Below are 25,494 nucleotides of genomic sequence, written 5' to 3' on the forward strand. Positions count from 1 at the left end.
GCAACAAATAGCTATCTTGTTAGATGTAGACAAGACCAATATTTGTACCTCCCTCTCTCCTCCCCACCAAAAAATTTTAAAAAAAGATATAATAAACGAATTAGAAGTGAATAGCGTAAAAAAGGGGGGGAGGGGGTGTTGGTAAACCCAGACACTTTGGTAATATAATTTAGAGGATTTCCCTGCTCCCCATCCTTTCTGGATTTATACTAGTTATTTTGCTTAAGCATTAGCTTAAGACTTGGTGTCTAAATCACAGGCAAAAATTAAAATGGCCAAATATTGAACTTGTCCACCTCTACAAAAGACTTCTGTGGGGTTTTTTTTGTTTTTTTCTTTACCTAAAATGATTGCGAAAATGTCATACAGGCTTTTCAGCTTACTTCCCAGAAATATGGCACATTAACTCGACTAGAAATCATGGCATCTACCTTTTCCCATATGTGATGCATATAACTTTATCCATTCGTAGAAGACTCGGACTATCATTTTGGCAAGAAGCTGCAATGCACCAGTCTGAGCATAAAGGATTTAAGTTATGGTTCTTGCAGAATTGGTTATTAACAGAATAAGTACGGCTATTTTTTTTAATCTATAATATTTACAGTATTGCACTTTACTGCACTTAATTGCATTTCACTAAAATTAATGCTGCATCAGTATTATGCCTTAAAACCATACGACCATCTTTGTTGTATAAGTCATTCTTTTTACATCCTGTAAAACAGCGAGATTTTGATTCAAAGATCCAGACATTTGGGAAAGAAAAAAAAGTTAGAAAAATTGACCTGTTTCTGTGGCACAACGCATCTCATTGAGTTCAGGTGATTCTGGCAAAACAGGTACATTTCTTATTGTTCCCATCTTTCAAGTTATCACTAACGATTAGTAAATTCTAGTCTCTCTTTTTTTCTCCTTTCAAAGGACATAGCCATTTGAGACGCACATTTTTTGTTATTGCTGCTTTTTTTTTTTTTTTAGGAAAGAAAAGGAAAAAAAAAAAACTGCCTTGCCTCAGATCTGAAATTCCACATTTAAATTCAAACCAGTTCTGCAGCAGCAGCTCCTCAGTGATGGAAGAGATTCATGGCAGTGAAATAATACTGTTGGCAACAAAGAAATGTCATCTTTAATGGAGACCAGCCCCAAGGATTTATTATTTATTATTATTACTATTTGTTTTGTTTAGTTTCGTTCTAATATATTTCTGATCTTCAAAACGTGTTTAGTTAGACACATGCACAAGGTAGCAAAACTGACAGCAGCAGATGACGTTATGCTGGAGCGATCACTTTTGCCAGGGTCAAAAATCCAAAGTGTCCCCAATGTTCACAGATTAACATAATTTAGAGATCGTTTCCTTTCTTTTTTTTTTTTCCCCCTCTTTTTGTGTGTGTGGGGTTTTTTAACTCTCCTTTCTCTCTCCTCCCACCTACTTTATCCTCCGCGGAGTCTCCGACTCGTGGGTGCGTGTTTGCCGGGGGTGTGTGTGGGGGGGTGGGGGGGTGTCTGTGGGTGTGGGGGTGTGTGTGTGCGTGCGTGCTCGCCCGATGCGGGAGCCGGGCGCCCTCGCCCCGCGACGGGCGGAGAGTCCCCGCCGTGCCACACAGCACCAACGGCCGCCAACGGCCTCCAACGGCCGCCGGGGCCTCCCTCTTCGCCCGGCTCCCCCGGCCGCCAAGTCTCTGGGGGCGAGAGGGCGAGGAAAGCGGCGGGGGGACGCTGCCGCCGGGCGCTCTCAGACCTTGGGAAAGGGGAAAGAAATAAAAAAAAATAACCAAAACCAAAACAAAAATAACAAAAAGGAGAGAAGGCGGCAGGGCGGCCCGGAACGCCCGCTGCTCGCCCTGCGGCCAGGGAGGAGGAGGAGGAGCGGGGGGGCAGAGCGGCGGTCCCCGCGGGTCACACACACGCCCGCCGCGGGCACCCGGGGCGGGGTTGGGGGGCTCGGCCGAAGCGTGTCAGAGCCCCAGGGCCTCGGCGTGCTTCCGGGCCTTCAGCCGCAGGTCGGCGATGCTGGAGTTCTTGCTGTTGCTCTTGGCGGCGGCGGCCACCACGGCGGCGGCGGAGGCGGACTCCGCCAGGGAGGCGATGGGCAGCCCGAAGGGCGGCGGCGGGAACATCAGGTAGGGCGCGTGGGCCGCCAGGTGCGGGTGCAGGTGCGGGTGCGCGTGGGCCACGCCCTCCAGCTGCAGCTGCGCCTGGACCTGGGCGGCGGCGGCAGAGACACGGCGTCAGCCCCCCCCGCCGCCGCCCCCGCGGCGCCTACCCACGGCCGCGGAACCCACCGGCCACCGGCCACCGGCCACCCCCCACCCCCCACCCCCCGCCCCGCCCCGCCCCGCCCCGCCCCGCCCCGCCGCCTCGACCCTTCCCGGGAGCCCCGGCGGCTGAAAGAGCAACTTGTGAGCCGAGCTCCCCGCACGCAAGGGCGGGGCGGGCGCGCAGCGCATCTCCGCTCCGCGCTTAACCAGAGGCGCAGAGACGTGCTTAACCCTCCTCGCATGTAACAACAAAAATAATAAATAAAATAAAAAAAAAATCCGGCCCAATGCACGGGCGCCAACAAGTGCTAAATAGCTATTTTTTTATATATTTTCTTTTTTTCAGGGATGTTTATTTATACCTTGCTAAAAACTCTTTGGCCAAGGGTCCCTTGTATATCGGGGTTGGTGTTTGCTTTGGAGCTTTCTCGACCTACACAAACACGTTGGGTTGACTGAGAGATTTCAGCTCCGGGTAGGTTCGGGGAGGGGTGGGGGAGAGTTTATTTATGCATTTAATTATTTTGGTCCAAATATGTCTTTTTAAAAATCAATACAATTAATCTGTCAGCTCCACGTGTCTCTGAGACGGAGAAGGTGGTGGAGGGTCCCTTTGGACTGGGAAAAATCGATTCCCCGATTAATTGACCAAAAAAAAGCGGGGGGGGGGGGGGAGTTACAAGCGGTGGCGAGGGGTGGCTGGAAGCGGGACGGAATTTCATCCCCCTCGTCCCGATTTCCCCTAGCGGCCTTCCGCCGGGGGGCTGCGCCTCCCTGGGGCAAGGACCCGGGCCCCGCAGCGGCGCCGGTGCCCGCGCTCCGCTGCTGCCCCGGCCCCGGCTGGCCGGCACGGCGGCAGCGCATCGGGGAGAAGGCTCCCCACCTCCTGGGCAGCCGCCTCCATGGGAAACGGCCAGGCCTCGGCAGCCCGCCTGAGTAGGAGGGGGAGAACGACAGGGCAAGGGTCCGCACAGTTTTTCCCCCCTCGTGGTTTCGCCTACCGCGTGGGAGACCCTCCCGCAGCGCTCTCCGGCGCCGGGCGGAGACCGAAGCCCTCGGGGCCGGGCCGCTCCGTCCCCGCGGGGCGCGGGCGTGCTTGCCTGGGCGCCGGCGTGCTTGCCTGGGCGCCCCCGGTCCTTCCCGACCCGGGAAGGCGAGGCACCCCCGGGAGGCCAGGCCGCCTTTGCCACGTCTGCGGGCGGCCCCGGGGCCCTGTGCCAGCCCATCACACGGCGGCGGGGGGGCCCTTAGCACCGGCGGCGCCTCCCGGGGTCCGCCGGACCCCCCGCTCGGCCCCCTCCCCGGGCCCGAGGGGCGCTGAGCTCCCGGCAGCCGGGCGGGGGCTCCGTCACGAAATTTTACAGCCTGTTTTTAATACGTGCCAACTTCTATATAAATGGCACTTGTAAACGTGTCCGGCTTCCTCCCGTGCAAACGAAAGGGGGTCGGAGCTTGCCGGGGGAAAGGAAAATAAAACCGGAGCTAACTACCTGTTGGAAAGGCATCCTCAGGGCTCCCATATTCACATAGGGGGCCACTCTGCAGGCGTCTAAATGGCTGGCGGTTCCCAGGATCACACCTGCGGGGAGAGACAGGGCCGAGTGAGCGGCGAAGGCGGCTCGGCGCCCCGGGACTCCGAGGCCGCCACCCCCCGACCGGCCCGCACCCCTTACCCACCTTTGTGCATCTGGTTTTCCTGCTTTCGGCACTTTGCTCTCCTGTTCTGGAACCAGACCTGTGAAAAGAAAACGCAAACAAAAACAAAAAAAAGAACAAAAATGGAGGTAGACTAGGCAGCTGCTAAGAGAGGGTCATCTCAGAGGCTAGGGATGGAGGGGAGAGGCGAGGGACTCCGCACAACTGCGATGAGGTCTCTCCTCGGGAGCAGCCGAGGGGGAGAGCTCAGCCCCGGCCGGAGTGAGCCCCTCTGTGTGCTGCGGGGGAGCTGTTTGGGGGAGTCCTGCTCTTTGGTGCGGTTTCTCAGTGGGAGCTGGACCTAGCAGACCAGAAGCGCCCCCACAGCCGGGGAGAGCGGGAGCTGGCCGCTTCGCGCTGAGTCTCCGAGGCCCCCGTGTTCCCCGGGCGGGCAGTGGCGGTCCTTGTACCACCCGTCTGGAGCGAGGGGCCGCTCCCACAAACACTTAAAATAAGGCCACACGCAGGCCGAGTGGGACCCTCCCTCCCTTTCCAGTCACACCTCAGATATCCCGGGTGCAGCCAGCGTGGGCCGGTTCACACTCCGGGGTCTGGCCCCTAAGTGACCGGACCGCCTGCTCTCTCCCGAGCTGGGCTGGGAAACGACGAAGATCTCGGAGAAGATGCGAGATACTGAACTTACACAAAAGGGGCTGAATCATTCCCCGTCCCCCAAACGTTAAAAGAAAACAAAACCCACTTCTGTAAGCTTCTGGACAGACAAGAGCAACATCTTTGCAGGCTGGGATGTAAAGAAGTGCTCATGCCCCTACCCGAGAAACGCCTGTAATCCAGTAATCCTGCCCTGATTCCAGCCATTCTGACTCCAACAGGCGCAGAACTTGTAGTTGCCACTGCGCCTCCCCGGCCTCTTTTCCAAGGGCATTTCAGACCCTCATTACTTCCCCCCTTCCGAGGTGCTTGCTTTAGCAGCTTTCCCCAAAGGATCGTCAGAGGCACGGACCGAAACGTTTTGCGGGCCCTTATCCTTACACCAAAACCTACCGAATATGGACAAACATTGACTTTCACCGCTGATAAAATCTTGTCGCTAAGTAAACACCTACAACCTTTGATGTTCTTGCACTTGCCAAGAGATCATACGGTTAATTAATACTAACTGCACTTCCTACATCAAATTTTCCCTTCAAGCTTTCTTCAATTGCCTTAATGATGGTCATTTACAAGGGAGTAATTAGTGCAAAGAAAGGCTTCCAAAGGCATTAATTACCTCGAGTACCTCAGTGATTTTCTTAAGTAGGAATTGGCCTTCTCTGGTTTGGAGCACCATTTTTCCTGCCTCGGGTGGCCGCGGGGGAGCGCGCAGCGGGCGGCTGCGGGGCGCTGCGGGTACCGACCGACCGCTCCCGGTCCCAGTCCCGGTCCCGGTCCCGGTCCCGGTCCCCATCGGCGTGTCGCTAGCGCAGCCCTCCCCGCGCTAACCGGGCACCGCTGCCGCCTCGCTGCCCAGAAACGCAGAGCACGGCACAACCCTGTTTTTCCGTACGAGCAATACGCAAATACCAACAACATGCAACGCTTCTCCTTTTAACCGGGCCGATAGGGATTTATGTGTTTTTTAAAATATGAGCATGCAAAATATCATCGTGCTGTAGCGACAATAATACATTTTTTTTACAGTTGTAAATCCTTGCAGGAAATCTCCTTGTGTGTGTTCCCCACGCCCCCCCCCCCAAAGGAGTATAAATTGTCAGGAGGAATTTAAGCAGCGTTTAAACAACTTCTCTTGCAAATCAGAACATCTTTCAAACAGAAATTATATTTAAATCTGGAAAACGAAGTGCCCTTTCCCTTCAGCTATGAAAAAATAAGGTTATGAGGAATAAAAGTGATGAATTAGCCACTGCGTTAAGCGATAATAAATCAGGCTTGGTGTGATTCACGATCAATTCCAATTAGTCATGAATATGCTAAGTAAAGCACAGTACACTGTTTTAGACAGTTATTTCTTCATTAAGGATCACTCAGTGATTTCTTTCACAAATGCTCTAATCTGATTTCCTTTTGATTTCCATTAGAGACAGTGAATAATGACATTTAATTTAGCCCTGCACCATAAACCCAAAGATATTTGTTGTAATTGAATTACTGCCTGCTCCTCACTATGGTCTCATAACTTTCAATTATAACCCTGACAGCTGGGTGATATGAGTTTCCAGTACAACACTAAAAATAAAAGGTTAATAAGGACTAGCTACCATAGGAGCTTCAATTTATTTACAGCAAATTTCCACACTAAATTGAAACTATATCCTTTAACAGCAAGGGACAAGCGGTTCAGATAGGAATTAGAGAACAATTCGGAAAGTATTAAAAAAAACCCTTTCCTTTTTCCCCCTTTCTCCTTTTTTTCCGCTTCCATTTCTTGATGGATATCAAGCTCTCTGCTTATTTCCTATTTAATTATCCATTTCTCCTCTTTTCCCTCTTGATATTTCTTTTATTTCTAGCTTTGTTTTCATTCAAACCTCTTTTGTAAGGTTATTAAATTTATTAATTTTTTTTATCTCTCTCATAATCTCTGCCTGAATCAGTATCTTTTTTTTCTTTTTTTTTTTTTTTGTGTGTGTGTGTGCTGTTTTAAGATCTGTAAGCACTTGAAGCACCAATTTTCCTGTAACTATGAACATCCTGTTAAGGTGCTGCTCAGTAATAAAGTACTTGAAAGAAAGAGTGCAGAATTCAATTACAAGTAATTTATTTTTATAGAAACAGTACATCAAGGCCTTGGAAAGATATTACAGAGCCCAAGTAAGAAGATCTGGGAAGATGACATAAGAGTTGATGTCCCCTTCAGCAAAAGTTTAATCTTTTCATTAATTTATATGGTGTGGTTAGATCAATCTTCCAGGAAAAAGTAGGCCAGCAGCACTCTGAACCCCTGCAATATCCCCTGCAAGCCGCCCTTCCTAAGGCGTGTGCCCGGCACCATCCCTCGCCTAGCTCCGTTTATACTGGGAGAGGCAGGAGCTGAGAGGAGAAAAGAGCCTTTAAAAAAAACCAAACCAAAACAAAACAAAACAAGAAAGAAAACAACCTAGCTACTCTATTTATTTCGGGAAATGCCTCCAGGAGGCAGTTGTTTAACGCGAGAGAGTGGCTTACTTAGGCACAGGATTGCTGAGCGGGTCCGGGGGGAGCGGGATCCCGCCTCTTCGCTTTCCACGGTGGGTCGTGTTTAAGGAGGGGGACAAGGCGACCCCTCTCCCCGCTCTAGCGCGGAGCTGTATTTCTTGTCTTCCCCCTGTGCCCTGGGATGGGGTTAGGCGCGGAGACGTCCACCTATGCCCACCTAGACACACCCGCACCTATGTGTACCCACGCGCACACACGTATACATGGATATGCATATGCATGCTCATCTCTCATCTCCAGGGTGTGAAGGCGTTTTGCTCGGTCGGGGAGTTGGTTGGGTGACTTTTTCTTCTTAGGTTTTGGTTTGGTTTGGGTCTGTTAGGCCAAGCACAGAGTTATAACCTAAGAAGGGATTTCCTTCAGGTTTCTCCTGCTCTAGGTCTGCTCAGGGAGCCACAGGTTGATCTTATGAATTATTTCTAGGTTTTTCTTTTTTAATGCGACATCTGTTTGGGGGATGCATTCCCTAGTTGGCTTGCGGGGAGGGGGAATATTTTTCCCCTGCATCAAACTGAAAATCGATTTTTAAAATAATCGATGTGGAGCCACCCAAACAGACGGCTCTGATGGCCCCAGAACTACAGCAACCCGGACCTGTTTTCAAGGTTTCGAAGGCTAATTGGTATTTAGCTGTTTCTGAAGCGGGATGGGAAGGACGGGGGGAGACTCTACCAGATGGGGTGCCATGCATTCATACGCTTGCTGCGCGAATCAGAGCGGGCACCTTTCCCTCGGCTCTGGCTAATCCCGTCCCTCAGCACCCAAACCATCTAGCCTTATTCACGGCGATTGTTTTCTGGGCTTTTTTTTCCCACAACGACCCCATAAAAGAAGGAGGGGGGAGAAAGTGAGGATTAAGGGAGAGTTAATGGCACGTTTGCAAGGAAAAATACAATAATTAAAAAAAAATATAGCCAGTTGCTCAGTTATTAGAGATTTGTCACCACTATCACCACAGCATCCCCCGCAAAAAAAAAAAAAAAAAAAAAAAAATTAAACCACCTTCCTAGGAAATGCAAGGCACGGGCAGATATTCCCAGAGCAGAATTACTGTTTGGCAGGACAGGTACAGCGGAGTTGCAAACAGCTTCCCCATCACACGTGTCGCCTCTGCCTTCACCTCCCCGCTTTGGATGAAACGGGGCACTGTGCTAGGTTCCGCTGGCAGTTAGGAAGTGAGGTGAGGACGTTTCCAGGAACAGAGCCTCTTACCTGAACCCTAGCTTCAGACAGTCCCAGCCTCTGGCTTAGTTCCTCCCTCATGAAGGCATCCGGATAGTGAGTCTCATCAAAAAGTCTTTCCAGCTCATTCAACTGCTCTAGTGTGAAATTGGTTCTGCTTCTCCTTTGTTTGAGCTTGGTCTGTCCATCTTCATCTTCTGACTTCACATCTTCCCTCTTCTCTTTGCACTCGTAGATCCCTGCCGGGAGGGGGAAGGGGAAAACGACACTGAGCCTCCCCTCGCACCTCTCCGAAGTTTCTCTCCGCAACACACGGGGGTCACCCCCTCCCCTCTCTTCGTCCCCAAACTCGGCACAACCTGCGGGGGCAACCGGCGGGCGGGAGAAGGGTCCCCGGGCCGGCCCCGGCAGGCCGGAGGGGCGAGCGGGGCTGGGGGCCGGGCCGGGCCGGGCCGGGCCGGGGAGCACCGGCTCGGGCTGAGCCCCGCTGCCGACTCCGGGCCGAGAGAGGGAGCGCTGCCTTGCCTGGCTGATGCCCCATCAGAAAAAGTATATATATATATATATATATAAAAATTTTATTTTCTTTCCAGGGTGAGGAGGAAGCCGTGCCGCCGGTTGGCACGGGCAGTTCGGGGAAGGGGCTGGTAGGGAAACCGCCGGCCCCCCGATACCTCCAGGCGGTGGGAAGAGGCGGGGGAAAGGGGTTTCTCTGTGGCCGTTTTCTCCCAAAGTAAAGAGGGTTATGCAAGAAGCTCCCCACCGCTGTCATGGTGAAGCCACGGCGAAAATATTTGCCTCGTAAAAGAAACTTTCCATGGGCCTGAGACCGAGACCGTCCGTCCCTCTCCCCTTTATCATCCCTCCTTCCCCCAAAATACCTGCCGGCGGGTCGAAACTCCCGGGGCGGCGGGCCTGCGCGGTTCGGCGCGGGGTAGCGGACTGAAGAACCGTGGGTGCCCCCCAGCCCCTCCAAAACAGCAGAACCTCCCCCCCGCCCCAGCCCTCATGGAGCCCAACAGGGCTCGGGGCGAGCTTGAGACCGGAGGCAGCCGCTGTGCAGGGCAGAGGGGAGAAGGGCTGGGGAGACAGCGGGGGAAAACAGTTGCCCTTTTTTGTCGGGGGGGGGGGGAGGGATTTCGCTATTTTGGCTTTATAGCTGTCTTTCCTCTTTTTTTTTGTTTGTTTGTGTTGTTTTTTTTTTTCCCTCCCTTAATACCAGGCGGCCTAAAGCTCCGGCCCTCTTTTAAATCCGGCTAACGAAAAGAGGAGAGGTGCTGCAGCAGGGGGCACCTCTGGAGGCTGAACCGATTCCCCGGGATCCCCTGCCTGCCCGGGGCCCCCCGCCGGGGTGCACATTCAGCGCGGGCACCGGCGGAGTCCCGGGACGAGCCTGCCCCGGCTGCCGCCTTTGTCCTGCTTCACCTTCTGAGCAGTGCGGGGCTGGCAGGGGGGAAGCCACATCTGCAGATGATCCCGAATTAAATCCGTTTTCCCTCATCAAATACACACGTATTTTTTTTATATATATATATGTATGTATGTATGTATACACACACACAAATGTGCGCATGCACGTATATATTATCCTGTATACTTAGGGGCATCCCAAAGTGCAAATAGTAAGTTAATTGAACGTAATAAAACGTCCTGAACTGCATCTGTGCTTCAGCAAGGCGGGGACCCAAGCCGAAGTGCTCATTTTCACTTCCGAAATAAAAACTGTCCCTGGCCGTAATTGCTCCTCCGGGCTCCCCGTCCCCGACTCCCGGCTGGATATCGGCTGCATAAAACTTTGGGAAGGGTCTGGCCTCCGGAGGGAGGTGTTCGCTGGTTGGTTTTAATAGCATTTTGTTCGCATTTCTCCTGTAAGGGGAAGCTCTGGGAAAAGACGAGGGTGCTAACCCAGCAAATGCCTAGGGAAAATTAGGCGCCTTCAAAAGCTCTGTCTCCTTTCGGAGATCCGAGGCTACACCATGTCCGTGATAGGTATAAAATATTAACTAGCATATCGGTGGGACTGAAATCACACGCCGGAATCAGTAGAAATTAGGCTGAAACCTGGCATGAATTTAAACTGTCACAACCATCTCAGCTCTTTCCAACTCCTCCCTTCTATCCCCACCCCCAGCCCCTCTCCATAGATTAGATTAGCTAAACATACAAGCAGAATTTCGATACACAGGGAAAAGGGGGAGCAGTAGAGGTTTGCGTGTTTTTTTTTCTTTCGTATTATAATTTGGTTTTTAGATTTTTTTTCCTGGATTATGCCTTGCTTTCATTTTTTAAAACCATCTCCTGCGCGAATGATTCCTCTAAACTGAGCCCTGTCGTTCTGCAACCTCTCGACCAGAGAAGGAAAATCAGCAGCGCTGAGTGGTACTGGCTTGTGCAGAAACACGGGTACCCGAATATGTGATTATACCCGGTCCTTCTGTTTGGGGAGGGGGTGGAAGAGAAGAGGATATTAAATAAGCGTTTGGGCTGTAAATTAAATTGCCTTTCGCCCAATGTTGTATTAAACAAGATCAAACAGTAGGAAACAGCTGAAAGAGTGGTTGTTGTTCCCCAACCTATTAACCGTTTTTTATTACCCCAAGCTAGCCAGTAGCTCCCCAGGCAGGTCCACCTGTCTAACTTGCCTAGAGACACTTTCTCAACTTTCTAATCCCCCCGCCCTTTTTATTCTCTCCTTCCCCTGCGAGCCCATGCGTGATTTTTAGCTGGCTTGGTTTAAAAATTATTTTTAATTTGAATTTCTTTCCGCTAAGAGAAGGAATGGCGTTTTTCCCCTTGGCCGACGGTCCCCGCGCCCCGGGGGGATGCGGTGCTGCCCTGGCCCGGGTGAGAAGGGCAGGCAGGGGACCGAGGGACCAGGCGGCAGGGCCGGCCGGTGCCTCTCTCCGCAGGGATGCTCCGTCTCACCCGGGCCCGGGCAACTCCCCCAGAGCCAGGCTCCTCTCCTCCTCCTCCTCCTCCTGGCCGGCGGCAGCCTCTGGCTAGGACAGGCTGACCGACACCCGGCAAAATGTCCAGGGAGAGCCCTCTCCACATCCAGCTCTCTCCCAGCAGAAGCAGCAGCATCCTGACGGCCCGGAAGCAGGAAGAACAGGTCTTCTGAGGCATTAAAACTCCCCGGACAAGGTTTCCTCGTACAAAAATACACAGACAGACAAAAATGTCTGACGTCCTGCGCTGCCCCCTTCCCCCGGGCGAGTGACCGCCTAACGCACCCGATCGATTTCGGATGTGAACGGGGGCTCGCGGGGCGGGGGGGAGGACCGAAGTTGCGACTTATTTCTCACGGCTATGTTCACGCTATGCATGCAGGCATATGTGTTTCTAAGCGTATGTTCCCGCCGCTGCGGGAGGGAGGCGGCCGGAGGAGGGAGGCAGGATGCGGGAGGCGAGCCCGCGAGCCCCGCCGGGGCCGGGGCCGGGGCCGCGGTGGCCGGGTCGCCCCCGCTGCGGAGCGCCGGGGGCGGCCGGGGAAGGGGCCGGGGCTGCCGGCGAGGGGCGCGGGGCAGAGGGCGCCTAGCCCCGCTCTTACCTTCCGCCGTCCTGCCCGTGCTGAACTCCTTCAGTTTGTCCTTGTCGCTCTCTACGTGGTCTTTGAAAAGATGCACCGGGCAATGGTTGCTGCTCTCGGTCATGTCCTGCAGGTTAGAGTCAGAGTTTCCAAGCTCCCTAGAGCGAGCCAACCCACTCTCCAAAACTTCCCTGTACGTGATCGTCTCCTTCTTGTTGCTGCTGCCACTGCCGCTGCTGCTCTCCTTGCTTTTCTGGTCAAAAGATTTGGATACAAAAGCCGTAAGTTCTTCCATGGCTGCCCGGTGATCTTATCCACAGAGATCCACTTGTTTTCGGTCGGAGATGTGGCCGTCCTCCGCACGCTGTTTTTGCACGTAGAAGATGGGCTGTATAGGGTTAGATCACTCCTGCTGTTATTTATGCCTTTCAATTTGAGATCACACTATTTATACATGGCTACCTCAGCCCAACCCCCAGCTCTCCCTGTCTCCAGCAATTACTGACTGCTCCATAGTCGCAGGCGGACTCCTAGCAGCTATCTCCCCCACCTCAGTCCAGCAATTGGCTTTCTTTTCATTTCATCACTCTTTGGCATCTTTGCACCTTGATTTAGGGAGGCAAAGAGGCAAAAGCGAAAAAGAGGGGGAGAGAGAGAGGGAGAGAGAGGAATAAAAGGAAGGGGGGGGCAGAAGAGGAAAACATGAAAATAGGTATCTGCATGCTGTAAATGGGTTGCAGGAATGAAAGTCGAGGAAGACTTAATTGATTGTAAGGACATCCTGTGCGTGGCAACACTGTGAGTAAAAACGGACCCACAGCTAATCAAATAACTGTGCTCCTGCAATTAAATGTATCGCTGTCAAGAGGAAAAGAAAATGAGTGTTCAATAAAAAAGGTAATGAATAAAAAGCCGGAGATGTGCATTTGTTGTAATCATCGGAAATTCTACCTGATTTGCTATTTAGCTAATTTCGCTTAATTAAATGGTCAAAATAATCAGCGAACCAAAAACGCTGTTTTGAAAGTGTTGCCTGTTCTGGCGGGCGGGTGGGTGGGTGGGTGCGCGGAGGGGGACGTGTGTTGCAGTTAAAGAAGTTGCGAGGTGTCTTGGAGATCCGTGTCGGTGTGTTCGGAGGATTTGGAGGGGGTTGCTTGGTTGGGAGTTTTATCCATAGGTAAGGGGGCTTTCCGGATGCCTGTACACATTGCAGGATCTGTTTTCTTGTTTACTGTTATTATGTCGCCTGAAGATACTGTTGGGGAAAATTAAAATCTAAAATGTTTCTTTGGATGTAGAGCTACCCTGCTGCGTGCAGTAGAGGGGTAATTTGTTAACACGAGAGTTTGCACACGACAAATAGAGCATTAAATCGTCTTTTTTTTTTTTTTTTTTTTTTTTAACGAAACATATCGTGCAGGGTTTAAGATAGGACTGGCAATAATTTCCCCACCTTGTTCTTGGTAGGCTGCTGTTATTTTTGTTGTACTCCGGGAATAATTATTATTCTGTGCGCTTGAATAGCTGCCTGAAATTCATCTGCAGATAACAGCGCCGGCATTTCTCGCGCCTCTCCGCACCATTTGATCCGCAAGCGGAGCCGACTTTCCAGCTATTTATTTCTGTCTCCTCTCCTCGGGCTTTAACGCGAAGTGTTATTTGGTATTTGGAGGAATTTTGTCTTCTGGTCGTTTGGCTTTTTACGTCCTTCCCATTCCCTCGCCTCCAGTTCGAGATAATCAGAGCCCATCATCACGCCACCCTCTGCTCTGAATCGCAACCAAAGGAGGCTCCTTGCCGGAGCAAGGGGCCATTGTTTCTTTTCCGGGGGAGCGTGGGTCTGCTCTGAAAATTAGCAGAACATTAAAACACTAAAAATACGTTTAATTAATCCAAAGGTGCCCCCAGCACCAGAGTTAACACCTCCACAGGAGGAGGGGTAAAATAATAATCGAGGAAGCAATTAATAAAGGGCTTTAAAAAAAAAATCAATCTCCCCCTGTGCGAATTTAAAATGATTATCTAAGGGACAAGGATTGATCATTTGATCTCGGCACTGCGGATATCCCTGACATTTATTATATTGTTGTGTCTCGGTGGCATCCTTCCTCCAGAGTTCATTTAACAAGTGAGGGAGCCGAGGAAGCCTTACAACTTAACAAACAGGTCTTGTCATCGCAAACGCCAATCAAATCCGAGGCTCTAATGTATATCACACGGCACCACATAAATAATAAAGGCAAACGATAGACGTGGAAGTAACGTATGGCTAAGAAAAGATCCCGGCACGAGACGCTACTTGTGCCTCTCTCATGCAGCCTGCGTGTGTAAGAGCTTGTGGCGGATTGCCGCACACGCCGGTGGCGCGGAGCGTGAGGCGAGGGTGTCACGGACACACGTACACGCGGGGACACGGGCACCCGCTCCCGCGGGGGAGAGGCTCCGCGGGGCCACGCCGGGGCTGAGCCGCCGCCGGGGAAACTTTCCCCAGCCCTCGGCTCGCCCGGCATCGATCCCCCCCCGCCCCCCGTGCCCAGCCTCCCTCTGCCTCCTTCGCAGCAAACAACAAACAAGGATAAATATTTACTAACTCTGCTTCCCTCTCCGCTTTCCAGCCCCGGTGTGGCACGGTGCGCTCCGGCTTCCCCGAGCTGCCGGAGTTTGCACCCCCTCCTCCGGATCCCCCCCCTTTCCTCCCCCTAGCCCCCGTCCCGCTCTCCTCCCCGCGGCTCCCCCCTGCGCCAGCCCCACGCCTGCAGCCCACGCGGGCGCGGGGCCGCGCTTCTCCCGGAGACCCCCCGGGCCCCTCCTGCCACCACCGGGGCTCCTGCCCCCGAGGAGAGGGGCAAATCCAAGCCCCCCCTAAAACAGAGGGGAAAAAAGCCCAGTTGCCTCCCCACCGCCCCATCCCCATCCCGCCCTCCCTCCCCGCTTCCCGGCAGCGCGGGGGCGCCCGGTGGGAAAGCCAATTGCCCCCCGGCTCCCGCAGCCCGCGGGGCGCAGCTCGGTCCGGGGCAGCCACTGGGCGCGCAAATAGCGCGGCAATCCGCGGCCCACCGCCGTTCGCCGCCCCCGACGGCAGCGGGGAGGCCGCCGGGGGGGAGCCCTGCAGACGGGGGGAACTTGCCTCAGACTCGCTCCGAAAGCGAAAAGCGAAACAAAGCACCGGAAAGGGAAAGGGAAAAAAACGGGGGAAATAATAAAAAAAAAAAAAAAAGAAAAGGAGAAGCGGTGCAAGTCGCAACCCTCCCCGGGGATCCGCCCGCCGCCCCACGCCGCGGACCCCCGCGAGAGCGCGGGCAGCCCCGCGGGCGCGCACGGCCTCACCGCAGGCTCCGCGCAGCGCGGAGCTTTGCGAGGGATGATGGGCCCGTCCCGTTCCGTCCCGTCCCAATAGAGCGGGGGGAGGCGGGGAGCGTCCCCGGGCCCCCCCGCAGTCCGCGGCCGTGCGGCCACCTAGGGCAAGGTGGTGCGGGTGTGGGGAAAGGTGGGGGGCAATTTTGACCCCGCTATAAACTTTGGCAGCGGGTTCAGAGGGGAATTACGCTTATTGCTGCTCCTGACAACGGGCTGGGGAGGAGGGATGTAGGGAGGGAGGGAGGAAAGGAGGGAGGGAGAGAGGGAGGGAAAGAGCTGCCGTCCAAACCCCATTCCCTTGCAGGCACTGAGCTCCTGGGACCCTGTCGCAAAAGTAAGAAGTCACCAGCGCCCCTCAGAGCTGCCCCCTGCCCCTGACTCTGCTCGGCACCCCGGTACCCCTTTGCCGGGGCACAAACCACCCCGCTCTCCCTGACCCCTTCCACTCCCCCCAGTCCCTTGCAGGACCGGGCATCAGGAGCATGTTGAGGGCTCCCCTGGCAGCATGGCCTCCCGGGTCACCTGCGGTGCACTGTGCCCCCAAATCCTCCTCCTCCTCCCTCCCCACCGCCCCGGGACACTGGACAGGAGCCCCCCGCCTGCTGGGCGTCCTAACTGGGCAAAAGCGGGGGGTCCGCTCATTCCATTCCTCTTTTCTCCCCCTCTCTTCACTTGCCCCACCGCCGGCCCTATGGGGCTGAGTCCCCTCCGCAGACTCGAGCCCGCCCCCGGGCCGCCGCCTCCTACCCGGCTGCCGCTCCCCGCAGCCCCGGGGGCCCCGCAGGAGCGGGCAGGGGCGGCCGGCGGCGGGCCGGGGGGGCCGGGTAGCGCCGCGCACCTTGGCTGCAGCCGGGCGTCGGTGCCCGGCCCCGGGTGCGCAAAACCGGCCGGGAGCGAGCGGGACCGGGGTGCGAGGGGACATTTGCGAGTAGGGAATCTCGCCCTGCCAGGGGACAGCCCCGGACCAGGTACCGCAGAAGAGGGTTTGTTTAGCGTGGTATCAATACATGTGTTATTTTTTATTCCGCTTTCAAAGGGACCTCTTGACCGTTGGGGTTTTTCTCCGAGTTAAACGAGAGGAGTAATTATGAATGAGTTTAAGCGTCGCATTAGCTTTAAGCATTTCCAAGGCAAAGTATTGGATTTCATATTTATAAGAGGAATTTACATTTATACATTGACTCATGGTATGACGTAGGGCGAAACAGATTTCCTCCCACCCCCCCAGCTTTTTTTGGTCGAAATGGGGCAAATAATTAAACAGAAAAATCATCGTTTTAATCCACGCTTTAATAAGCGCTGACCCGAAGAGCAAGATTTTGTTGAGCAGATAACTGAGTCCTCTCTCCTCATCTCCCTCCCTCCCTGCCTCCCTCCCTCTCTCTCTCTCGTGATTAATTCAGAGACTGTAATCATGGACATTGTACATCAAACCTTTCTGCTCACGCTACAGACTCCTGCAGATTTTTATTGGTTTACATGAAAGCGAGTAAACATATTTCAGAGGATGCCCTTTCAATCTGGCTCCATTTCCACAGCACATAATTCCAAGGACAATTTGTTTTAATAATAAGAATGGATGCAGTGTTAATGGTTTTCAATTTGTGTTAAAAAAAAACATTAAATATTTATAAGTATCGATCGAGGGTTTCAGGATTTTACAGACGTCTTAACACATTTCATAGATGGGATTTTTTTTAATTTAGAAACCTGCGTCGTATTCTCTTTTATGCTGTTTATTGATTTAAGCAACATCCGTGTCTCAAATGAGAGACTAATAGATTTTCATTAAAATAGGCTCTCTTAATCCTGATTGTGAATGGATATGATTGATCCATCCAGCACACTACACATCTATAATATTAATAAAGGACATTATCATGGCAGGACTTGCTTTTCCGTCATCAGGGCACTTTTTTTTTCCCCTCCTTGCAACCTTAAAGATTTATTTGGGAGCCGTAAAATGGCCCACAGGAGGGAAACGCATTGGGAAGAATACATTTTTATATTAGATTTTTTTTTTTTTTGGTAGCTTCAGTGGAAAGACTTTTTTTTTTTTTAAATCTACAAGCCGCTGGGGCAACATATGGTGAAAATTAAACTGTTTCCCCGCAAATCTAATCTTAAAACATTTATGTTCGGTTTTATTTTTAGAAAAACATTTTTAAAGGAGAGGAAAACAATCTTGGATGAAAAGTAAAATAAAGAACATTTGAAAGGCTATAGTTTAAACTAACAATAGCCTACTTCCCCGGCTGAGGCTGCTGGACGGGTATCGTACCTGATGAATATGTTACGAAGCGGTCGGGACAGGAGCGGCTACAGTAATTAATGGAGTGTGACAGAAATGCTAAGGGCTTAATTGTCTTTATTCCGACTTCTAGCAACGTAACCAAAGGGATACATTAATTCAATACAAAACCACACAAATGCTCTCCTCTCCCCTACACGGAGGCACATGCAAACACACATGCTCACACACACACACACACACACACCCCGTCTCTTCTCTATCACAATTATTTTTTTAAAAAAGCTGCATCCTGCCAGCAATGTTAATTACTCTTATGTTCATTACAGCAAGCCTAGAGGTTTTCAAATCCTCATCTACTCTTATTTCTGTAAAATTAAACATTCACGTGGTGAATTACAGTAAGCAATTGCTTTTGTGTGTAATTAATTGCAGTTTAGTGGACGAGCGTAACGGGCAAGTGGCCCCCTCGATTTCAGTCGCCCTGGATAACTCGAGCAGAATTGGAAAAGGCTATCAGAAAAACCGCAGAAAAAGGGGGGGGGAAAGTTCCGAGCTGTAAAGTTTGTACTGATTTTAGCAACACAAAACACAGACAGAGAGAATTGTTTGCCTCCCTCAGTAATGTGCGAGGGACGCTGCAATTTTGAACTCTGTAATAATGATTAATAAGTCAAAAGGGCATACTTTTCTTTTATGGTATGCAGCGCTCAAGGGAATATTCCGTGTATGTCTTTAAAACGAAGTAGGAATATTTACACACATGCACAGAGTTAGCAACAGCACCAAAGAAAGAAAAAAACCCACGAATATTTCAGTGAACTATTACATTTTTGCAATTATTTCCCAATGAGTATTTCAATGAACTGTTACATTTTCCCAATTCACAGGGAAGATTTATGGGATTATTAAGATTTCTAGTGGAAATATTATACAGTGGAAGTTTATCGTCTCTCAGGGATTGTACACCATTTGATATCAATTTCCAGATGTTATGATCTTTTTCAGAAAATAATTGAGTATATTAACTTCTTTCCTACAGAAGACTATTTAGGGTTTGTTTTATTTATTTATTTACTCTGTCAAGCGCACAACTATCTCTTTCCCCCCGCCTCCTTTTCCCTTACCAGAATGAAAATTTTGAAACATTAGAGTAAACTTAAATCAGATAATGGTTTAATGCTCAAGGGAATGAATAATTCCTTTGCGAATTTATTGCAAGCAGAAGCCCGTGGATTTACCTATATTTTTATATAATAAGGTACATTGCCTATTTCGTTGCGCACGGCCGTGGGCGGAGGGGGGGGGCACGGCGGTTCTCGGTGGGTGCCCAGCCCCCGCAGGGTCGCGGAGGTGTGCCGGGGGGAGCCTGCGGGCACCCCAAATGACCCGCGCTCCGTCGGAGCGGCGGGAGGTCCGCCGTGACCGCGCGGTTAAAGCAAGTTGGAAACGACACGCGTGTTTTTAAAAGATCTTTCCGAGGTGGTGCTCGCCTTGTCCGGCGGTAGCTCCCCAAGTCCCCGCAGACCTGGGGAGTAGGCACACGCGTGGACACTCACACACGCACACACAGGCGGATCCGTGCACACAGGCATGCGTGCACAGACACGGACACACACACACACACAAGCCCTGGGACCCCCCCACTCCGCGATTCGGCGGGGCTCAGCGGCAGCGGCGGGGTGCCTCCTCCTCGCCTCCCGGCCCGGCCAGGGGCTGCGCCGGCCCCCCGCAGCCCCCGTGTCAGACGGGGCGGGGTGCTGCCCTGCCCGGGGCTGCATCCGCGGCCGGCCCGGCCCGGCCCGTCGTGGGAGCGGGGCAGGGGGCAGCCTGTTAATGGCAGATTTGCAGCTGTGGCCCGGAGAGGCGCAGGGCGAACGCCCCCCTCGTTCCCGGTCCCCACTCGTGCAGGCTGCGGGTGGGCGAGGTATGCCGGCCGGTCCCTGTTGCTGAGCTCTGCCTCGACCCCCCGGGGCGGGGGGGAATGGGACTCCCCCCACCCGCAGGGCCGGGAGGTGGGTGCTGCAGCGGCGTCTCCCCCGAGGAAGGGTCGGACCGCCTCCCCTCCGGTCCCCGCTGAGCAGGCCCCGGCCCCGATTGCCGCCCCCCGCAGCCGTGGCCCTCGACGGGCAGAGACGCGTCCCCCCCCCGCCCCCGCCCAGCCCCCGCCCGGCCGCCGTCGGAAGGGATGGGGCCGGCCGGAGCGAGATTTCACCCCAAAAAGAGATTAAGGGCTGCGGCGGGCTTCAACGCCCCTGCACGGCGAGGTGGGGAGCGAGGGGGCTAACATTTCACAGGTTACCTCGCCTCGCGTTTATCAGGGTAGTTAAAGGGAAAAAAAGAGGTGGGGGAGAAGGAGAGAGAAAGAAAATCAACTTTAAGAGACTCTGGGTTTAAATAACAGCCTTTGATATTTTGACAGTAAAATGGAAAACACTTAACAGGAGTCAAGTTTTGATGTCTGAGGCTGGCAGCGCCCCCTAAAATTATATTGTCTTGCCTGCTGCTTCAAATTGGACCCAGGACCTTATAACGTCTCTCCAGGTCTTTATCTGCAGCCTTTCTGATTGCAAAACCATAATTGTATCGTTTTACACCAGTCAACTAAGCAAGTGCCCGTGGAATAAAATCCAAAAAGTGCACACACATACCAGCTCTCCGGCTAAAGCAGTCTGTTCTTGGCAAGTTGTAAAGGCCTGCAAATTAAATACCAATTACTGGAAGCAATAAAATGTTTTTTATTGCACGAAATCTACTTAAAAAGAAAAGAATAGTCGTTTTATTTTTGGGAGGGGGAGGGGGGCAGCTCACGAAGACATATATTGGCAGAGAAAGATTATATACAGCGCCTGCTCGGGTCCACAATGGAGACATTCTACCGCCGGCAGCAGGCAGGGCTTTCCCCCCATGTTGTACAGAGGGGGGTTATGCAGAGGTGCTTATGATAGGGATTATTGTAGGTGAGACTCAGAGAGGTGGGAAGCCCGGGAACAGTAGCTCTAGGTAGAAGCGAGTGAGTGGTGCAACCAAGTTATACGCCAGCAGTCCGATGCGCTTTTAAGCCCTGTGCCAAATGAGGCTCTAAGGGGTTGGTGGTGAGAATAACATGGAGCGGGGGGGGGTCTGCAAGGTAGTACAAGAAGAGGTTTGCTTCCCCTGCCCTCTCTTCCTTCCCCTCTTTGGGGAAGAAGGGGTTACAGGCTTCCTACCTTGTGAGCATCAGCATAAAAAGGCTCCTAATTCCCTACTGGACTCCCGATGTACCCCCTCGGTGGGGTACCCCCCTGGGAGGCAGCCTGGGGGCGTGCAGCCAGCGTGTTCCCTGGGGTACCAGTCCCACAGCAAGGCTGCCTTCCCCCCGTGAACATCCTCAACTTTCTACGGAGGGAAACGACATCAGCAAACCTGCCGGTGGGAGGGATGTTTACCCAGATGAGACACCCTCAGATTTGCCTGAGCCGGGCTGCCCTTCACCGCAACGCAGCCCTGTGTCTAACACAAAAAAAGAAGAGTGAAAGTAGTCAGAAAGCTGTGTTCTGGCAGAGGAAAACCAGTGGGATAAGTGATATGACAAACTTCATTTAATACGCTCAGCCCTTGAATTGCGCATTGAAACCTCTCTCAGATACATGCATCCCACTCCTAATTTCCCTAGTGTTTCATTACTCCTGGAATATCCCATCCTTGTGGTTTTCCCTTATATTGTGTCCGCGCTTCACCTTTGGCTTCACTTAACGCCGGGAAGTGCCTGCGGATGGGACAGGACACAGCCCTGGGGAGCACCTACCACGCACGGTGGGTCACGACACTTACGCTGACGGGGGCTTGCGTTGTGCCTCTGTAAATAGGATTTGAAAGAGTGAAGTTTATTTTTTCCGACGACAGAGGCAATTTGAGGATTGCAAGCTTGTTTCTTAACATGACCCCATTCTAAGTGAACTAAATTCTCTGACTCACCAAAGCGTATTATACAGAGCCAGGCTGAGGCAACAAAGAGATCTTCCAAGCTAATTACCCGCAAGCGTGCAGGCTTTCTGTAGATGAATTGGATTTAGAAATGCTTGAAGACTAGACTTGACTAGACTTAGAAACACAGGGAAAATGGAAACACTGCCATGTGTTTTACTGCCATTTCAAAGGTTCCCTGCGCTTGCCATGTGAAATCTCCAACTTTTGAAATGACCGATTTAAGACGCCCTGCTGCTGCTTGCGCTGCGAGGAGAGCAACAGCGCAGACAGGGGCTCGGGGCTGCGGGTTACGCGCAGCCTTTGCCTGGCATAGGGGAGCCGTCACCCCCAGAGCCTGTGTGATGCAGAGGGCCCTGGGATGGTGCTGGCCTCCAAGGAGCCCCCAGAGGCGGTGGTCCTGGGACACCTGGGAAGTTGTAGGCCACTCCCCAGCACCAGTGGGGCTTCTGCAACTGTGGGAAGGGTGATGCTGGTGGGGCTGCTGGCACTAGAAGCAGTAAAGTGAAATATTTTCCTTCCTTGCCCCAAACTGGAGGGGCTTTGGGGCTTATTTTCCCAGCTGATACTCTTTTTTTCTCAGTTGCGCTTTCCCCTCACCTCTGCGGCAAGAAGTGCCGCGCCAGTAGTTTGCCCAGGGTTTGTTCATGCGGGCTCAGCTGCTCGGCAGTAAAGACGTGGCCTTCAGAAATAGTTGGGTCTCCTGATATCAGCCCCAAGGAAATGGAGGCCCAGGGCTGACATCTGCAGGTCCCTCTGTTGCACTGTGCCTTCATTTAATGCTGAGTGAGGAAAAGCTGTGGGGAGGAAAAGGTTTAATGGCATAGTAATACTGCTCCTTTTGGGGCAGGGAGTGGGAGTCACTGTCAGAGAGAAGAGCGTTTATTCATTTATTTTTCCTTAAAGAGGGGAATTCTGTCCTCAATGTTGCTAAATAAACAGGACTTAGGCTGCTGCGCACCCAAATCACACCATGAGCTCCCATTTACACCCCTCTCTGTGTGTCCACATGCACAAATATCCACCTATTGACGAGGCTGTGGAGGTTTCTGGTTTTGTTTAAAAATTGGCCGCCTGTAGCCTCCCCTTAGTTCCTCTGGGTACGCATGAGCAGCTGCGGAGAGCTGCAAGGCTAGCCAACAGACCTTGTAGCCCCCACAGATGTCAATTAGTTTCTCTCGGGCTTCCTTTCGATACACTGGGGTCCTGAGACCTCCATGTGCTGACTTATTTGTAAAGCACGAGTTATTCACTAACTCCGTGTTATTAATTAGAAGATTATCAGCTCTCGGTGGTTTGCCTGCCTGCTGCAGGGAGGTTCCAAGGAAACCCTCATACGGACCACACTTAAGGAGAGCGTCAATTGATTACTATGGTGGGACACTCCTGCTTTCTGCATTAAGGAGCAACTGGAGGGATATGAAAGGCTTCGGAGACCCTGAGTGCCTTTCCAGGCTCAGGTAACCCAGAAAGCAGCTTGCCGCAGCTGTGCCGCCGTGGGTTGGTGAGGGCTGGCCGGCCGCTCGTAGAGGCAAGCCTCGGGACAGGGGCCAAAGGTCTTAGGAAAACGTGCAAAGAGCCCATGTTGGGCTGTAAAGGAAAAAAAAACCCTGCATAAACCCTTCTGGCAACTAGAAAAAGACAAGGAGCTAGGTGCTGAAAGTGCAAAGAGGAAGGGAACAGTTAAGTACATCGCCTCTAGTCACCACAGCTTTTAAAACTAGTTAAACTGACTGTGCTCCTCTGGGAATCCATTTTAGAGGAGGCAAAATTGAGTGCATCTTTAATTTGCCTAATTTTCTTCATCCTATATATTTTTGGATCCTCCCTGCGCTAATGAATCCTTGCTGCGTTCACAGGGAGTGAAACTTGTTAGTATTAGCAGAGGTCATCACGGCCTTTCTCCGAGCCATCACTGTCCTTCCCGTGACTCGATCAAGTATTTGGGAGGGTCATGCCGGGGAAGGAGAAGGGTCAGCTCAACCCGCCTGAAGTTTAACCGCTTGCCTTTGAAAGGAGGCACACTTTGATCTAAGGTGTGGCATCAAGCGCAATATATAGTGTTATATATATAAGCTTTTGTACAGAAAAAAAGAAATCAGGAGGCCAGGTCTGCAGTAACATGAAAGTCTTGGTGCAGAAAAAAACAACCAGTGAAAGCCAGAAGAAGAAGAGTTTGGGTACAAAAGAGGGTTTGGTGATTATGCTGCTGAAGTCCAGGGAATATCTGGGGTTTGTGACCTGACAGAGATCTCTGACTTTGCCACGGATTTCCCATGTGCTGTTGAGTCACTTTTTAATCTTTCGCTGCCTCAGTTTCCTACCTCCAACATGGGAATTACAACAAAACATTTTGTCTTCTCTTCATTTGTCTGCCTTATCTACGCAGTCCATAAAGTTTAGGGCATTGCTTCTATTTTTGTTGTGTCTACTGCTTGGCGGTTCCCTGTTCCTTGGGACCCTTAGGCATTTTCCATAACACAGATAATAAGTTTAACAGGTTCTCTCTTTTTTTTCTGCCTTTGGCCACAGAGCTCATCACATCTTGTTCTCATAAGCCAAATGCAGGAAAGTATCTTCACAGCATCTCTCTGGGGTCTCTGCCCCTCACTGAAAAAGGTCTTACCAGATTACAAGGAAATAGTAATTAATAATCACTGCTGTCCACCAGACTGACCCATCTCATCTGTTCTGCTTGCCAGATTAGTCCGGACCACCAGTGATCCAAAAATAACTTCTCTTCTTAAGACTGAAACACTGAACAGCAGAGCGGTTCCCGCAATTTTTAAAGGGATGATTCATGGAAAGAGAGGACCCGCGCAGGATGTAGACCTCACGCTTGTGCGATCAAGATGCACAAATCCTTTACCGGGGTGGCTGGGAAGAGCAGAGCCCAGGCTTTAAAAGTGGCCAGTCATTTATGTGTCTCCTTTCCCTCTCTAACTGGAGACAACGTGTCCAGATTTAAAACTGTGGTGTGTGTTGTCAGTTCCTGTTGTCTTCAACCCTTATAAGTTGTTAAGTACCGCACTCTTCAGAAAGTCATGTGCCGTGTATCTCCTAAATCACCAAAAGGTGAGGCACTTCAAATTAGAGAGTGCATTTGAAAGGCTAGGTTTAAGTAATTACAAATTGTTGGGGTTTTTTTCCATTACAGCAAAAGAGGGGTATGATCAGATTAAATCTGGCAGACCTGGCTGGAACAGTTTAAGAAGTTACCATCACCAGCTGTTTATTGCTGTTCCTTTGCCAGAGGTTACCTCCTTCTCCCACCCGCAGAAAGAGAGGAGTGAACGTAGACCTCAGCCACTGAAACGCACGGGCCAGCACCTTAGCTCAGACTTGCTTTCACTTTGTGTGCCTACGTAGCATGGCACGCAGGGAGTAAGTATTGAGGACTACTATATCCATAGTTTGGACAGTTAAATGCATACATAAATGCTTGGGATGGATTCACTCCTGCTTTTTATGAATATGCGAGTAAAATGCATTAATGAATAATTTTCCTTGTTTAAATTTTGACGTAATAGCTCATGTGATTGTTTTTCCAGAAGCACACAGATGCAATTAATTTTAAAAATAACTTACTAGTAACAACCGCTAAACATGATTGTGTTTTTGTCCCTTACTTTCTAAGATTTTTCAAACTAGTTTTTTTTCTCTTTGTTGTTTTGTTTTCCCATGGCAAATATTCAGGCTCTGTGGACACAGACTTCATGCTGCTTGAGGCAGGAGATATGAAAATGATACTGTCCTTCAGAGAATCGTAATGTGAATGAGAGAAAAGAAAACTCCCTTTGTGGTCTATTTGTGCATTACCAGGCAACCTTCCTGTGCCTCAAGATCCTTCATATTCAGATACATATCCTTATATACTAGAGAGATTGGATGAAATGTCAAATGTAAATTGTGCATGCTTCAAATTTCTATTACTTCTAAAGTGATTTTAAAATAAAACAGGCCCATTGGGAGAAAAATTAAATGAATATATTTGCTAATCCTAACTTGTAGCTTAAGAAAGATTTTTGGCAGGGGTGCTTGAACAGACATTTCTTAACATTGCTTTGTTTTTGTTTTTTTTTTAATTAGACAAT

The 25,494-nt window shown here is 51.4% G+C and overlaps 1 protein-coding gene across 2 annotated transcripts; it reads right to left on the reverse strand.

The window, feature by feature from the left end:
• Positions 1-1,128: 1,128 nt before the first annotated feature.
• On the reverse strand, positions 1,129-12,121 carry SHOX (SHOX homeobox). Of its 2 annotated transcripts, none has more exons than XM_075136054.1 (5): positions 11,848-12,121; positions 8,328-8,536; positions 3,942-3,999; positions 3,755-3,843; positions 1,129-2,207 (listed from the first exon to the last, which is right to left on the reverse strand). In XM_075136054.1, the coding sequence occupies exons 1-5, from the start codon at positions 12,119-12,121 to the stop codon at positions 1,962-1,964; spliced, it is 876 nt and encodes a 291-aa protein (XP_074992155.1). In that variant the 3' UTR covers positions 1,129-1,961. The 2 variants fall into 2 exon arrangements, with proteins under 2 accessions (XP_074992155.1, XP_074992096.1); XM_075135995.1 differs by having other exon boundaries at positions 1,129-2,233; positions 3,745-3,843.
• Between the last annotated feature and the right edge of the window lie 13,373 nt (positions 12,122-25,494).

This window comes from Calonectris borealis, chromosome 1, assembly GCF_964195595.1.
Source record: "Calonectris borealis chromosome 1, bCalBor7.hap1.2, whole genome shotgun sequence".
Classification (NCBI taxonomy): Eukaryota; Metazoa; Chordata; class Aves; order Procellariiformes; family Procellariidae; genus Calonectris; species Calonectris borealis.

Coding starts and splice junctions, on each gene's coding strand:
- SHOX (XM_075135995.1), bottom strand. CDS start 12,121: ATGGAAGAACTTACGGCTTTTGTATCCAAATCTTTTGACCAGAAAAGC. Junction 8,537..11,847: donor CACGGGCAGGACGGCGGAAG/GTAAGAGCGGGG, acceptor CCCTCCCGGCAG/GGATCTACGAGTGCAAAGAG. Junction 3,844..3,941: donor GGAAAACCAGATGCACAAAG/GTGGGTAAGGGG, acceptor CTCTCCCCGCAG/GTGTGATCCTGGGAACCGCC.